General features: G+C 39.6%; 1 protein-coding gene across 5 annotated transcripts in view; it reads left to right on the forward strand.

The window, feature by feature from the left end:
• LOC131218904 (calcium-transporting ATPase 3, endoplasmic reticulum-type) overlaps positions 1 to 13,020 on the forward strand; it is a 185,127-nt gene that overhangs the window by 95,336 nt on the left and 76,771 nt on the right. For all 5 annotated transcript variants that reach the window (XR_009157918.1, XR_009157917.1, XM_058213783.1 and 2 more), the window contains exon 14: positions 3,802 to 3,860. Coding sequence is in view for 3 of the 5 variants with exons in the window: in XM_058213783.1 (XP_058069766.1) it covers positions 3,802 to 3,860 (59 nt within the window). In the remaining 2 variants the exon portion in view is untranslated. The remainder of the gene's footprint in view (positions 1 to 3,801; positions 3,861 to 13,020) is intronic.

Raw genomic sequence — 13,020 nt, forward strand, 5'->3', positions numbered from 1 at the left:
GCTGCTAGCTATGCTTCCATGTTGTACAACTGCTGAGTCGTTGTCTTGTCTATTGCGAATTCTCCTTGGCATGGAGTTTCTTCATCCACTGAGTGGGGAATTACTTGATCTTCCATAAAGGCCCAAGTATTTAAGAGAACCCTGCTTTCCAATTATGTTGCAAACACCTTTCACTCCTTGTTTTACCTTTCACTACATGGTGAATATAGAAAGCAACTAATTTTCATTTAATTTTGTATTTACTAATAGAATCACCATTCAAGGTTGGGTAGTCTAAAATCTCCGTGAGTGGGGTAGTGTACTGACCATGTCTATCTTATGTTTTTATTTTTTAAATTTAACCAAAGGCTTAGGTATTTAATAGGAAGAAGAAAGAGAACTATAGAAGCCAAGGTGCTTAACTTTATGCGTCTCCAGGTGGTGATGTTGAGTATGTTCATACAACCATAGAAAAAGATCACATAGTGTAACTTAGTATATGCACCTCTTCAACCAACTTGTAGAAACATTGGGGATACATACACCCAACTTCAAAGAAACAAAACTGCATTCGTCATCTTTTCTATTTTCCACTACCCACACACAGTCTCTGTCTCTCTCTCTCTCTCTCTCTCACACACACACACACACACACACACACACACTTATCTCATATGCATTTCAAATTTACTTTGTATCAAGTGCTAACACTAATACCTACATCATCATCCTCCTCTTCTAAGCCTTACCCAATGTTGTCGACATGAGTCCTTTTCCACCATTCCACTCCATCAAGGGCCGTAGCTTCAATTAGACCATAGGTCATCATTGTCAAGGGCCATAACACTAATGCCTAGATGCATCAAACAAATTGATTCAAGACTCCAATGCTTGCAATTTGGAAACTACGGTCTAACAAATGCAAGCATTCAAAACTAACATATGAAGTCGACATAGTCTAGCAAGTGAGCTAAATGTGATGTAACCAAGGTGTTCCAAAATGGTAACGGTGGCCGTAACGGCCACCACCGTTACCGTTATGATACCGGCCATTACAACCCTTTTTAATTTTTTTGAAAAAACTCTTACAAGACCGTTACGAGGCTGTTTCAACCGATTTTGAATACCTTGGATGTAACTCAAAAACTACGGTTATGACCGTTACCGCTACGTTATGACTGTTACGTAACTGATTTTGAATACCTTGGATGAACTCAAAAACTAATGTGCAACTCAAAACTTCAACTTGGGACACACTCATGGTCACCTCACCCATGTGTTACAAGAACTTCTAAATTCCCTCAATGCAACTAGACTAAACCTTAATGACTTGTTTGATTTACATTAGTCCTCATCACAACCTCAGAATAGAAAAAAGGGAACAAAAATAATGAGGCAAATTTGTCTAATGAAGAAAGAAAGAAGAAGAAAAAAAACACAAGTAGATGAGGTAAATTTGACCTTCAACTTTCAAATATAGGTTAATAATGTTGAAGTGATAAAGTCCCTTGATATACATTGATACACCACACTCTGATAGCTTAAGCTTTTGGAGTAAATGGTTGTTTGACATGGTATCTGAGAGGAAGGTCCTATGTTCGAATCTCGAGAGCAAAAAATATGCCTCGCTAATATTTTATTCTCCCATGAGGAGTCAGGAAAAATCAGATCTGGCCCAGGGACTGGGAAATCTAGCCCGGCCTATTTATGGTATGAGTGTCCCTCCACACTTGTTAGTATGTTCCTGTGCGGAGTTCCCACCCCGCACATGTGGGGGGGTGTTGAAGTGATAAAGTCCCTTGATATACATTGATACACCACACTCTGATAGCTTAAGCTTTTGGAGTAAATGGTTGTTTGACAAATAATGCCATGCACATTATTATGTAATTATCATTAAGAGAATTGAATTGGCAAAACAAATGAAAAGAAACTCCATACAAAGGCTTATAGGCTGCCTTTGGGATATGACCCTATTTGTTTTGATTTGTCTTGAATCCTTGAACAACCAACATATCCACAAAGTTTCAGCTACTCGCTAGATGTGTTTGTGATCTCTGTTTTATAACAGGTTTTTATTTTCCCTCCAAGTTTTGTATGCTCAGAGGAGCCCTCATAGATATCGCTGACATTTGAAGGACCTTCCCTCAAGAATGGAAACCTTATTACACCTCATCACTGATTCAAATACCATCTAAATGCCTCAACCTGCATGCTTAGTGTGTCACGCCTGGAGACACCTGAATAACAATAGAATGCTGTAGTTGAGTGCTGAATGATAACACTTTACCTTGGTAGGGAAGGATTTTGTCTGTTTTAATAAAATGAGCCTAAAGATGTAGAATATCTTTTAGTAGAGTGGGAAGAGATCTGTAAGGCAAAAGATCAGGCGGGTGCAGAGTTAATGACATCCTTAAAGTATGAACATTGCCTTGCTATTTGGCTGTTGAGATTTGTGGCTGAGGGTAACCTATGGCAGGCAGGGTTGACAATAATATTGGAATGTCTCTCATAGTATACCAAATGCATTACAGTAAGTTCACATGGAAATACTACGATGATATGGCATACTTCAAACTACATTTTAAACCTTGGCAAAAAAGTGATTGCACGTAAGTATCGGGTCCATTAAGGTTTTGGTTTACCAAGTCTTCGTTTCAATACACAGTTAGGTCTATGGAAGGTGATGTTTAGTGGGGAACAACAATTTAAGAAGGGACTGTCATTGGTTTAGATGATGTATCCATGGCGTGGTTTGGGAGGATGTCTAGTGTGGTGATAGTTCTCTCTGGTGCCTACACTAGTTAGTTCCAAGTGGCAAGGGAGAAAGAGGCTCTAGTTTCTTAGTGCTGCAATGTTCTTGGTGACCAAGTGATATGGGGCCCGACATTTGGAAGGGGACTGAGCGACGAGAAGATGGGAAGTTCTTGAGTCTTATCGAATGGTTATATTTTGACAGCTGGTTGTTAGAGATTCAGGAAAGTTCTCATTTAAATCATTTTATCGAGTGTTGCTCGGGATAATGTGACCATTTGAGGAATAGGAGTATGATAATCACAAATGTCTGTACCTGTCTCCCTTATGCGGAATAGGTTAGCCATTTGTTCATCCACTGTGATGTCATGACTCATGAGATGTATGTGGGATCAGTTCTTCAGTCTCTTTGGTATAGCGTGGTCAATGCCATGGGCACCTGGGGCCTTCTTTGAGGCATGTAAGTTTGGGGAGGCCAGGGCCCAAAATGGAAATAAATGTGGTGGCTCCTGTTCCTTGCTGGGTTATGGGCAGTTTGCAAGGAATGTTATAATAGGACTTCCTCTAGTGTAACTACTCACACGGGAAACTTGACGAGTGGCAGAATTGTATCCTGGGTTACTGGGTTAGATATGTTCAATGGGTGTCATAGAGATCAATGTGAGGGTAGCTGGCGAGTGGAATTATGGAACCTATAACTGCTCATCATCGAGTTTTCTTTGTTTTAGGGTTTAGCTAGCTTGTGATGCTTGTGCTTGGCTGCCATCCTCCTTCAGGTCGAGATGCTTCTGTTCTGTTGAAAGATTACTTGATATATTTTTTATGATTTGAATTTTCCAACTCAACTTTGGGTGTAAAAAAGCACTTCAGTATTTTATTGTTTTGTGTTATTATGTTAAGGCAATTATTTTCATGTTGGTGTTTAGTTTCATCCACAACTAGCACTATTATTTCCGACCTTGATTATTTGTTCTTGTTTCATTTGGATACTTGGTTTTGTGTCTGACAATAAGGGACTAACTACTAGCTGTTTATCACTAAGACGTTGTTTCTTGCGTTATTCTGTAGATTGCAGTTGCTCTTGCAGTGGCAGCAATTCCTGAAGGGCTTCCTGCTGTTGTTACAACGTGAGTTCAGAATTTCACTTGATTATATTAGTTTCTTGAGTTATGATGATGAAGATGATAAAGATGATGTGAATTTACATCCATAAATTTTAATTGTGCTATATGTGAATTAGCTTTGCAGTAAGCTAAAAATGTTGAAAGTTACATAAATATTTAGTTTGGCACTTACCTTAAAAAAATAAATTAATAATAATACCTGGACACTTGATTATTTCAAAAATGTCCAATGAACTTTACCATTTCTCCAAATTGAATCAACTTTATATCAACCTCATTGACCAATCTTAAATGTCCTCGTCTTTTCTGAATATGAAGAAGCTTCTCATTAATTTGAAGTGAGCGTGGACGTGATTAGGAATTATGATGCATGCTTGAAAATGAGAACCATAGGAAGTCTAATGCATCGGGAGCATACTATCTTGACTGACAAGGTGAGACTGGTAAACTATGACAATGTAATATATTCAAACATAAAGGAACACTTCTCTTGATAATCACCATGAGAAAAAATTAGAAGTCCCTTTCAAGTGTAGGGATATTGGTTATTTATTTAAAGAATGATTTGAAGTCGATCTTACAAATCTTGTTGTTTCTCTACTTCTATGGCTTTGAAATGCTAACCTCTGTCATGTCTGATTCTAGAGTGCAGCCAAAAGAGAAAGGTTGATGTTTTGATGTAGGACATGAAATTCAAGTATAATGTGCAAGATTTTCAGGCTGTAGATCACAGTAATTCAGAAAAAATTACACAAAATTTCACATCCCACACAAAAGTTCAAACACTCAATCAAGGGGAATCTTATGCGGATCCAAGCCTACACATGCTAGGGCCGGATCAATCAAAATTATAGACCAAACAAGAATCAAAGGAGGGTAAATTCATCCACACATGCATAAAAATAATTTCCCCAATCCAAGGGATTAAAAAATTTCAATTCGGGGAACCCTAAGGTTGAAGAAAGGGCATAAAATTGGGGATTTGAATAATTTAGGGTTAGGGTTAGAGAAAGTAAGTAAAAGGGGAATGAAATAGGGGAAAGATTGGACCTGACGACAGTCTATGTGTGTGGACAGTGGGCCAGACCTGATGCACGTGCGTGGGGACCGTGAACCTGGAAAGCGACTCCTTAAGTCTGGTCAGCCAGGGGTGGGCTCCAAAACTCCCAAATTTCGGGCCGATCTAATATACGGTCTGTGCGTGGTGCTCCACCGATGCTTCAGCCCTCGTGCAGGGCCAGATTCCAGAAATCTGCTGTAGAAAAGAAACGTCTGCAAAATATTGATGGATTTACAGGGGGATGGTTGTAGGAGAAGAGAAATATGGATAGTAGAAGGCGGGGGCAAATCGGGACGAGTGTGGCTTCGCACCACGGTAGTCAGCCCTTTGAAGAAGGGAGGCTTTCAGAACCAATTGTATTTCCACAACTAAGAAACTCAGAGAAGCAGAACAAAAATGCAAAAATTTTATTAATCTTCAATGAGAAAAAAAAAACTACAAGGGGTGCCTATTTATAATAAAACTCTATACCCCAAAACTCGCGCCATGTGCGCAACCTATTACTTAGAGACAAAGTAATAAAAAATAACAACTAATCAAATAAATTTAAATCATCCACGATATTCCTAATAACAATAATAAGCAAAACCCAATGTACTAAATTAATTAGAATAGTGGGCCACGATCACGAGAACCCATGGTGGGATTCATATGACTATCGGGTCCACTCCAATGAACCAAAACGCAGTCCTCTAACTAGGAGGCCCTCCCTGGACGTCATCATCGATCCAAATCGATGGTGGGGCCCTCCTCCTCCTTGCGTACGTGCGTAGGGGGGTGTGTGTGTGCGTGTGATGTCCCCATCATGTTTGATGGATAGCCGATCATAAAACTTTCACCAATCTACTATTTAAAAGCCATGGAAAGGTTAAGATGAGAATGATGGTGATGGAAAGTGAATGTTTCTTCGATTTGAAATCATCATTTGGGTCAAAATTTATCTATTTCGTGTATTCATTCAACTTTTTTTTACATGAAAGAGTAATATTGGAAGATGATAACCCTAAGTTGAGATATTTTCTTCCTTTTGGTTGTGTATTTCTTAATACTATTTATTTCATCAATATTAAGTAAAAATATAGTGGTTCATCACTAAGGGTGAGACTTTGGCCCTTACCTTTTCGCACTAGTTATAGATGAATTAATTGTGCATACATGATCAATTCCCTTGGTGTACGTTGTTTGCTTTATAGAGGTTAGAGATTAATTGTTCAAGCCTTCCACCTAGGTGTTGCTCCTGCTAGCGAGATTTGAGTTTGTAAAGCTTCGAGAAGGAGAGAGAATCTTGACGAACTTTCCATTTGAGAACCCATACGTCGGCGTTGAGAACATTGAGAGAATCCTGTCAATCTCGTCGAGTAGAGAACCAATACAAAGGGTTGAGAGGAAGATTAGTTGGGAGATGAGAGGTGATCTACAGAGGTAAATCTGCAGCAAGGTGTGAAAGTAGTGGGAGCGGGCAAAGGTCTAGTGCTAGTCTGTAGCGGGAGAAGGAGAAAGGAAGTGTCGAGTGTTGCAACGACGAAGACAGAGAAAGATCCTTGGAAAGAAAAATCAAAGGGAAGGGGATTCTGGGGAGTGGTTGCAACATCTTTGGGTGAAGGGCCCCTTCTACTGACAAAGGGGAGGACGGTTGGACTTGCGTTGGGAGGAAGAGAAGTTACGGAGCTGGGAGGAAGGACTGGGCAGAGACTCCATTAGAAGAGTTTCCAACCTTGTTGGTGAAGGGGTGCCTAGAAGGATGGCTCCCTGTTAATTTCTCCAGGGTCTTTAAAAGGGCTGGCGAAGTGTTGGAGGTGGTGCTTCCCCGTTTTAAGGGATTTGGTGCCCCTAGAGGCTTTGCCTTTTTTTTGAATGCAGTCAGAGGATGAATTGGAGAGAGAGATTGTGATGCTCCATGACGAGAGTTTTGGAGGCAGAAAGTTGCTAGTCCAGTGGGCCTAGTTTGGTCTGGACGTAGCTAAAAGGGAGTCAAAGCTAAAGGGGGCTAAAAGAAGAGATGGGAACCAAAAGACAGGAAGGCTCCGGGAGGTTGGTGACGACATGAATGTGGCTCGTCTCTACATCAGAAGTAGTGCCTTGCCTGCTTCTGAGGACGGGTGTAACTAACTCCCTCCCAAAAGGGCATGTAAGCAAGGGTTTTCATCAATCTCTGGGTGGGCAAGGTCTATCTTTTGTTGAAGGTGGAAAGAGAGGCACCCTGCAGATGGGGGAAGATCTAGAAGCGCTGGGAGAAGCTTCGACAGTGTTCGTGTCTCTCTAGTAAAAACGGGGAAGATGGCACATATCCTTGGTGGTTCGAAGATGTACCAGTTGAGGGATCGATGTGTTGTGCAATGCAGATGAGGCCGTAGGTGGTTGGTGGTCAGGTGGAGCGATCCTCGCCATAGTTGTGGCTTGGAACTCAAGCATTCTTAGAATGGAGGAAAACTGGTGCGGTGATTTCTCTGCTTTTATAGATGCAACAGATTCAATGGAAGTTGCTTGTGATCAGTTTCCAAGCGGGAAATTGTTAAGAGCTATGGAGCCCGATCATAAAAGGTGTACTATTGATCCAGCAATCACTTCCGTGGGTTGATCTCCGTACTGAGCTCACTAGGGATCGCAGGGGGGCAACACCCCTTGCTTTGGGGGAGGGGGTGCCATCAGTCTAGAGGGCAATTTTGTAATTTCATATGGAGTTTTATGTGAACCATAATTCGATTGGGGAAATATATATTCTGTTGTGGGAGGGAGACAGTCGTCCTTGTATTGAGAGCCGCTTCTTCGTTTTTTGCCTTCGAGCATAATGGATTGGTGTGAATCCATGGATGTACCAAAAGGGAACCACATGAATTTGTGTTGCGGTTTGCATATTTTTTTCCCGCTTTCTTTTAATTTAAATATTGTTGTGCGTGTAGTCGGGAAGGGATCTTTCTCCCAACAATTTCTTTGCAATATTTTGATTCCTAAATGTGTAAACATGTGTCTTTTAACATCTCTGAAAGTTTCAATGAAAATTTTCACCTTTTTCCTATTGTTTCTGGCAATGATGTTTTTCCAAGCATCAACAATAATATCAGCAATATTGTGCATGTTTCAGTATATGCAATGATATCAATACACTGAACACTGATTGTAGCTTGTAACAGAAACCTTACTAAAATCCGAAAAACTGAAACCAGGTCCTTTTTTGGGCAACTGCTTTATTGAGAGATTGTAGTGGAGCAAGTTTAAAGTTGATTAGCAGACAATGTTCCTTTGTTCAACTTTTTGATGACTGCAAGTAAGGCCGGACAGTTATGAATCTGTTCTCGTCATGGATGGAAGATTGATAGAAACTACAGTAGGATCAATAGATCATGATGGAAAATTGAGAAAAAGTACTTGGAAAGAAAAGACCTTGACATGAAACCAGAGATTTATGTGGTTTGTTGAGATGCGTGATCACATCCATCTGAGAAGATTGGGGGGTTCCACCATGTGGTGAAGTATGGTGTACAAACCAAAATCACCTCTAAAGGTTTTACATCCCCTTAATCAATGTTCGAAATATCGGTATCACGTTACATATCTCACCCTTGGGATATAGATATGTATTGGTTATCGCATGGGATATATCGGTTGTATTGCGTAATGTATCGTTTTTGTTGGAAACATGGGGGAACATTGGAAATTGGTTGAATTTTTCAACAAAATTTCAGTGATTGATAAAAAAAAGAAAAGAAAAAGATATCAATACACACTTACAAATCAAAACATTATAAAAAACAGGTTCACATAATAGGTTTTCTTTGTATGGGGTCCTAGTATATGCGTTGTCTAACTAAATTGATGCAAGTATATTCAAAGTCTATTCATATAATTTATAAATGTAAGAAGACACGTGGAAACACAAGCAATACATTCAAAAGCAAGAATCACTAGATTAGGTTACATACATGTTTGATTTTGATTTTGATTTTTTTAAAATTTTCCGCTACTCGGTCCTTCTCTTTCAAATCTCGAAATCGAAGTTCCCAATCCATGATTTTTCATGCCATGCAAAACATGAAAAATCTTGGACATATAACAATTTGACACTGATTTTACATGATTTATAGGAAAAAAAAAATTGATCGAAAAAAAAAATGCTCATCGGATCGAACATGTGGGATATATTTCACTACTTGTGTGTTTCGTATCGCACAGGTAGGATACAGGATATATTGTGGGATATATCGGCTGATATCGTTGATATTTAAAACATTGCCCTTAACCTAATCCTAGTCCAAGAGGGGTACTTTTGATATTTTAAATGCTGAAAATGCCCATGGCAACAATACATGGAAACAAAGTCCAAGACTCCACACAATACCTCCAAGATGGTAGGGTCACTGACTCACTTATATCCCCTTAACCTAAGCCTAGTCAAAGAGGGTTATTTTGAAATTTAAATGCTGAAAATGTCCACTGCAACACTTACAGGGGAATGGAGTCCAAGACACTGTGCACAATTTCTCCAACATGGTAGGGTCACTTATTATTTGTTTTCTGGAAGATTTCAAGTTCTTTGACCATGCTGGGTTTTGTTCAGTTGCCCACATGCATGTCCTTATTCTTGTATGAGTTCATTTTATGGAAAGAGCTGCATTGTACATGAACTTCTATATACGAACCATAAGACATCTTCTTGCAACAAAACCTGTAAAAAAACCCAAGAAGGACTTGGTTATCATCGTGGTGATTTCCTTTTGATTTCCAAGTTATTTATTTGGAGTGCCATCAGTTCATATCTAAAAGCATTCCTTGGCTGGGTGATGACTTGTTTTGCACTCAATTTGCTGTGATTTTCATATGTTTCAATGACATCATAGAGAAGATTACTGTGTACTGGGACAGAATTTAACCACTTCTCAGTGGAAATTTCTTTGGTCAAAATACAAACTTCGTTATTTTATGTTTCTTCCAAATTTACCCACCTGAAATTGGTAATCATATACCACAATAAACTGATCTCATGAGAGATGGTGTGTGGGGAGTATTTATCTTTTTAAACTATTCAAAGCATTACTGCATAGAATGACTTAAACCCTGTTGTGGGGCATACTATGTTACCATATGTTTGAACGGTCAATTATTGATCCTTCTAGTAGGTGCTACTTTCAATATCACCTATGAATGCTAATGTGATTGTAATTCCCAAGACCAAATACTTGTAACTAGTATCTTTCGTGTGTGGGATTTGGCAGCAAAAAGTTGTTTCCTTTTCTTTTTCCTGAAATGTCATCACCATGGCTCTCTTCTTGAGGGAAATCTTGACATTGGGTTGGTTGAAATCCATTGGCAAGTGCAAGACCAATAGGCCCACGTGGATTTCAATCTATTAATAAAAAATTTAACCGATAAGAAAATAACAATAGAATTGGACAAATCTCATTTAGAATCAGTGTTTCAAATAGCGCCCGTAGCGTACGCTATGTAGCGTTGCATGGCTGTAGCGCTACGTAGCGTTGCATGGCTGTAGCGCTACGTAGCGTCCCAAATAGCGTAAATCCCCTGTAGCGTACGCTATAGGGGTCGTAGCACGTACCGTCCGTAGCGTGAGCTTCAATGTGTGTGTGTGTGTGTATATATATATATATATTTACTATTTTAGTTTTTTTATTATTTTTTTAAGGTTTTCTTTGTTTCTAATGTTGAGAAATGTGACACTTGTATTGTACTTGATACTTTTAACTAGTGGCATTTTTATTTCTTTTCATTATTGTGACTTGTGGTTTCAGTTAAACATTATTAATTAAAGTGGTTTGCTTATAAAGTTGTTGATGTGATAATTATTTGATTTGACTTATATATATGTGGATTGGCTTTTGATAAATACTAACTAACAACTTTTTTGAACATGCTTATAATTGATAAAATGAATCATCTTTTTGGCATTTTTATATTTTTTTTCCTTTTTGTTTTCACTATTTATTATATTTGTCCTATTTTAAAATTTAAAAATAGAAGTATCATGTAGCTTACGCTACACGCTATGTATTTACGCTACATGCTATAGATGGTTCAGCGCTACGCATCACGCTACTGCTATTTAAAACTTTATTTAGAATGCATTTCAGAGTGGTTATACATAAAAGAGTGTATTTAGTTTTTCAATATCTTTGAGTCTTTCAAAAATTCTCGTGATCCTTTATCTGTGGAATTGTCAAATCCTACCATACTTGAAATCAACAACTATCCTATCAACGTGTTCAATTTCCAGTATAGAAAATTCAGTTTCTACTTGGTCATGGTGAGAGTATCACAGAAAAGTCTTGTGCTTATCCCATAACACCGTCAGATTTAATAGTAGTGACCTTTATCTTCAAACCATATGCTTATTGTAACGCCCTGAAAATCGGGGGTCGAGCAGAAGCTCAGCTCCTGAGTTCCAACGCATCACTTATGCAACATAGATAATGATGATTGAATGTTGTTCATATTAGTGCATTAAACATGAGTGAGATTATAACAAAACAACATATCATACTCCAGAGAGAGTTAAATTTCGCAAGCGGAAGACTGTAATAGATATATAAAATATATAAGCTGTCGCAAGTCTCCAGAGTGTGAACATGTTACCAGGTTAAATATATACATGTATACTCCAAAAAATGGACAAAATGAATATACATGGTGTTCCAAAAGTGCAAAATAACAAGTGTAATGATATCTAATCAGCATCCCTGTAACCTCGTCGATCAGAACATGGCCTACATAGACCTGCCTGATAACTCCATATAGGAAATACCCTCCTCATTATCATAAAAGTCCGGCTTCGCCTCATACGCATCGCCATCATCTGAAACTAAAACAGGGTCTGGTGGGTGTTTAAAACACCGTCCCGTAACGTGGGAGTGAGTGATCAACTCAGTGGAACAATAAAGCAAAGGTTAACATGTTATCAATTCAGTCAAGCAGTAATGATAAAGCAATACAATCAAACATTCCTAAGTACTCTGGTTAATGCAAGAATGGTATGTATAAATGATGCATGCCCTCGCCTGCACTCCCTCTGCGATCTTCATCTAACAGTCGCGCATGTCAGTCACTTCCTCAGTGCTCTGCCCAACGCCAAACGGCACATGCAGTGCAGTGCATGAACGTGATTACCAAGTTCTTATTAGTCATTTTCATACAGCAGGATTGGGAAGCTAAGGTACCTCCTTTATATCAATTCCCAAACAATGATCCATTCTAGGGTCATCAGTCCTAGCAATTCTCATACGATGTTGCGGTTCTAGGTCACTGCAAAGGGCTCGTCACCTTATTAGTACAGGCCTAGTTTGTACTCTTGTTGCTACGGAAAGGCTCGTCGCCTCTACGCAGTCTTAGGGTACACTCGAAGTCACTACCACTCACACCCTACCAACTGACAGTCTATTTTCGAAGGCTCGTCACCAACCCGACTGGGGACCACAGCCAGGCTGTGCAAGGGTAGGCCGACAGCTCGAATACAGTGTCCCATACCACCGTATTCGGCTCACGAGTTTGGGTTGCTCACTGGTCACTACGGGGAGGCTCGTCACCCCAGCGTAGGCCGACAGCTCGACCACGGTGTCCCATACCACCATGCCCGGCTCATGAGTCTTAGCGGATCGAGGTACCAAGGTTAAAGGGGTTTCCACTGGTAAGTTTGGTACCTTAGGTTCAAGCAGTAGCGTCCATACATGGTGAACATACATCGGGTCAATCGGGTTACTTGACGAGCTCGACTAGCACGAGCGCACATCGAATTGATCGACATGAAGTGCACGAGCACTCCGTGTGGCCTAACCACTGTCGACAACCGAAGTACGGCTCGGGCTCATCGAACACGTCCTGTGGGCGAAAACAACCTCAGCCACCAAATCAGAACCTGTTACCGATTGCCTGGACTATTTCATAGTCCCAACCACACTTAGTACCAACAAGAGTTCATGTGAGATAATCATGTAGTAAGTAATTCAAATCCTACAACCATTTAAGCATTTTATGAAATACAATATAAACATGAATTCACACATATGCATTTCATAAGTAATCAGACAATATAATATAAGGTATATGGAGGGATTTATGCACATAGTTAAGGTAATTGAAAACCTTATCTCAACGCCC

The sequence above is a fragment of the Magnolia sinica genome, chromosome 11, assembly GCF_029962835.1.
Source record: "Magnolia sinica isolate HGM2019 chromosome 11, MsV1, whole genome shotgun sequence".
Classification (NCBI taxonomy): Eukaryota; Viridiplantae; Streptophyta; class Magnoliopsida; order Magnoliales; family Magnoliaceae; genus Magnolia; species Magnolia sinica.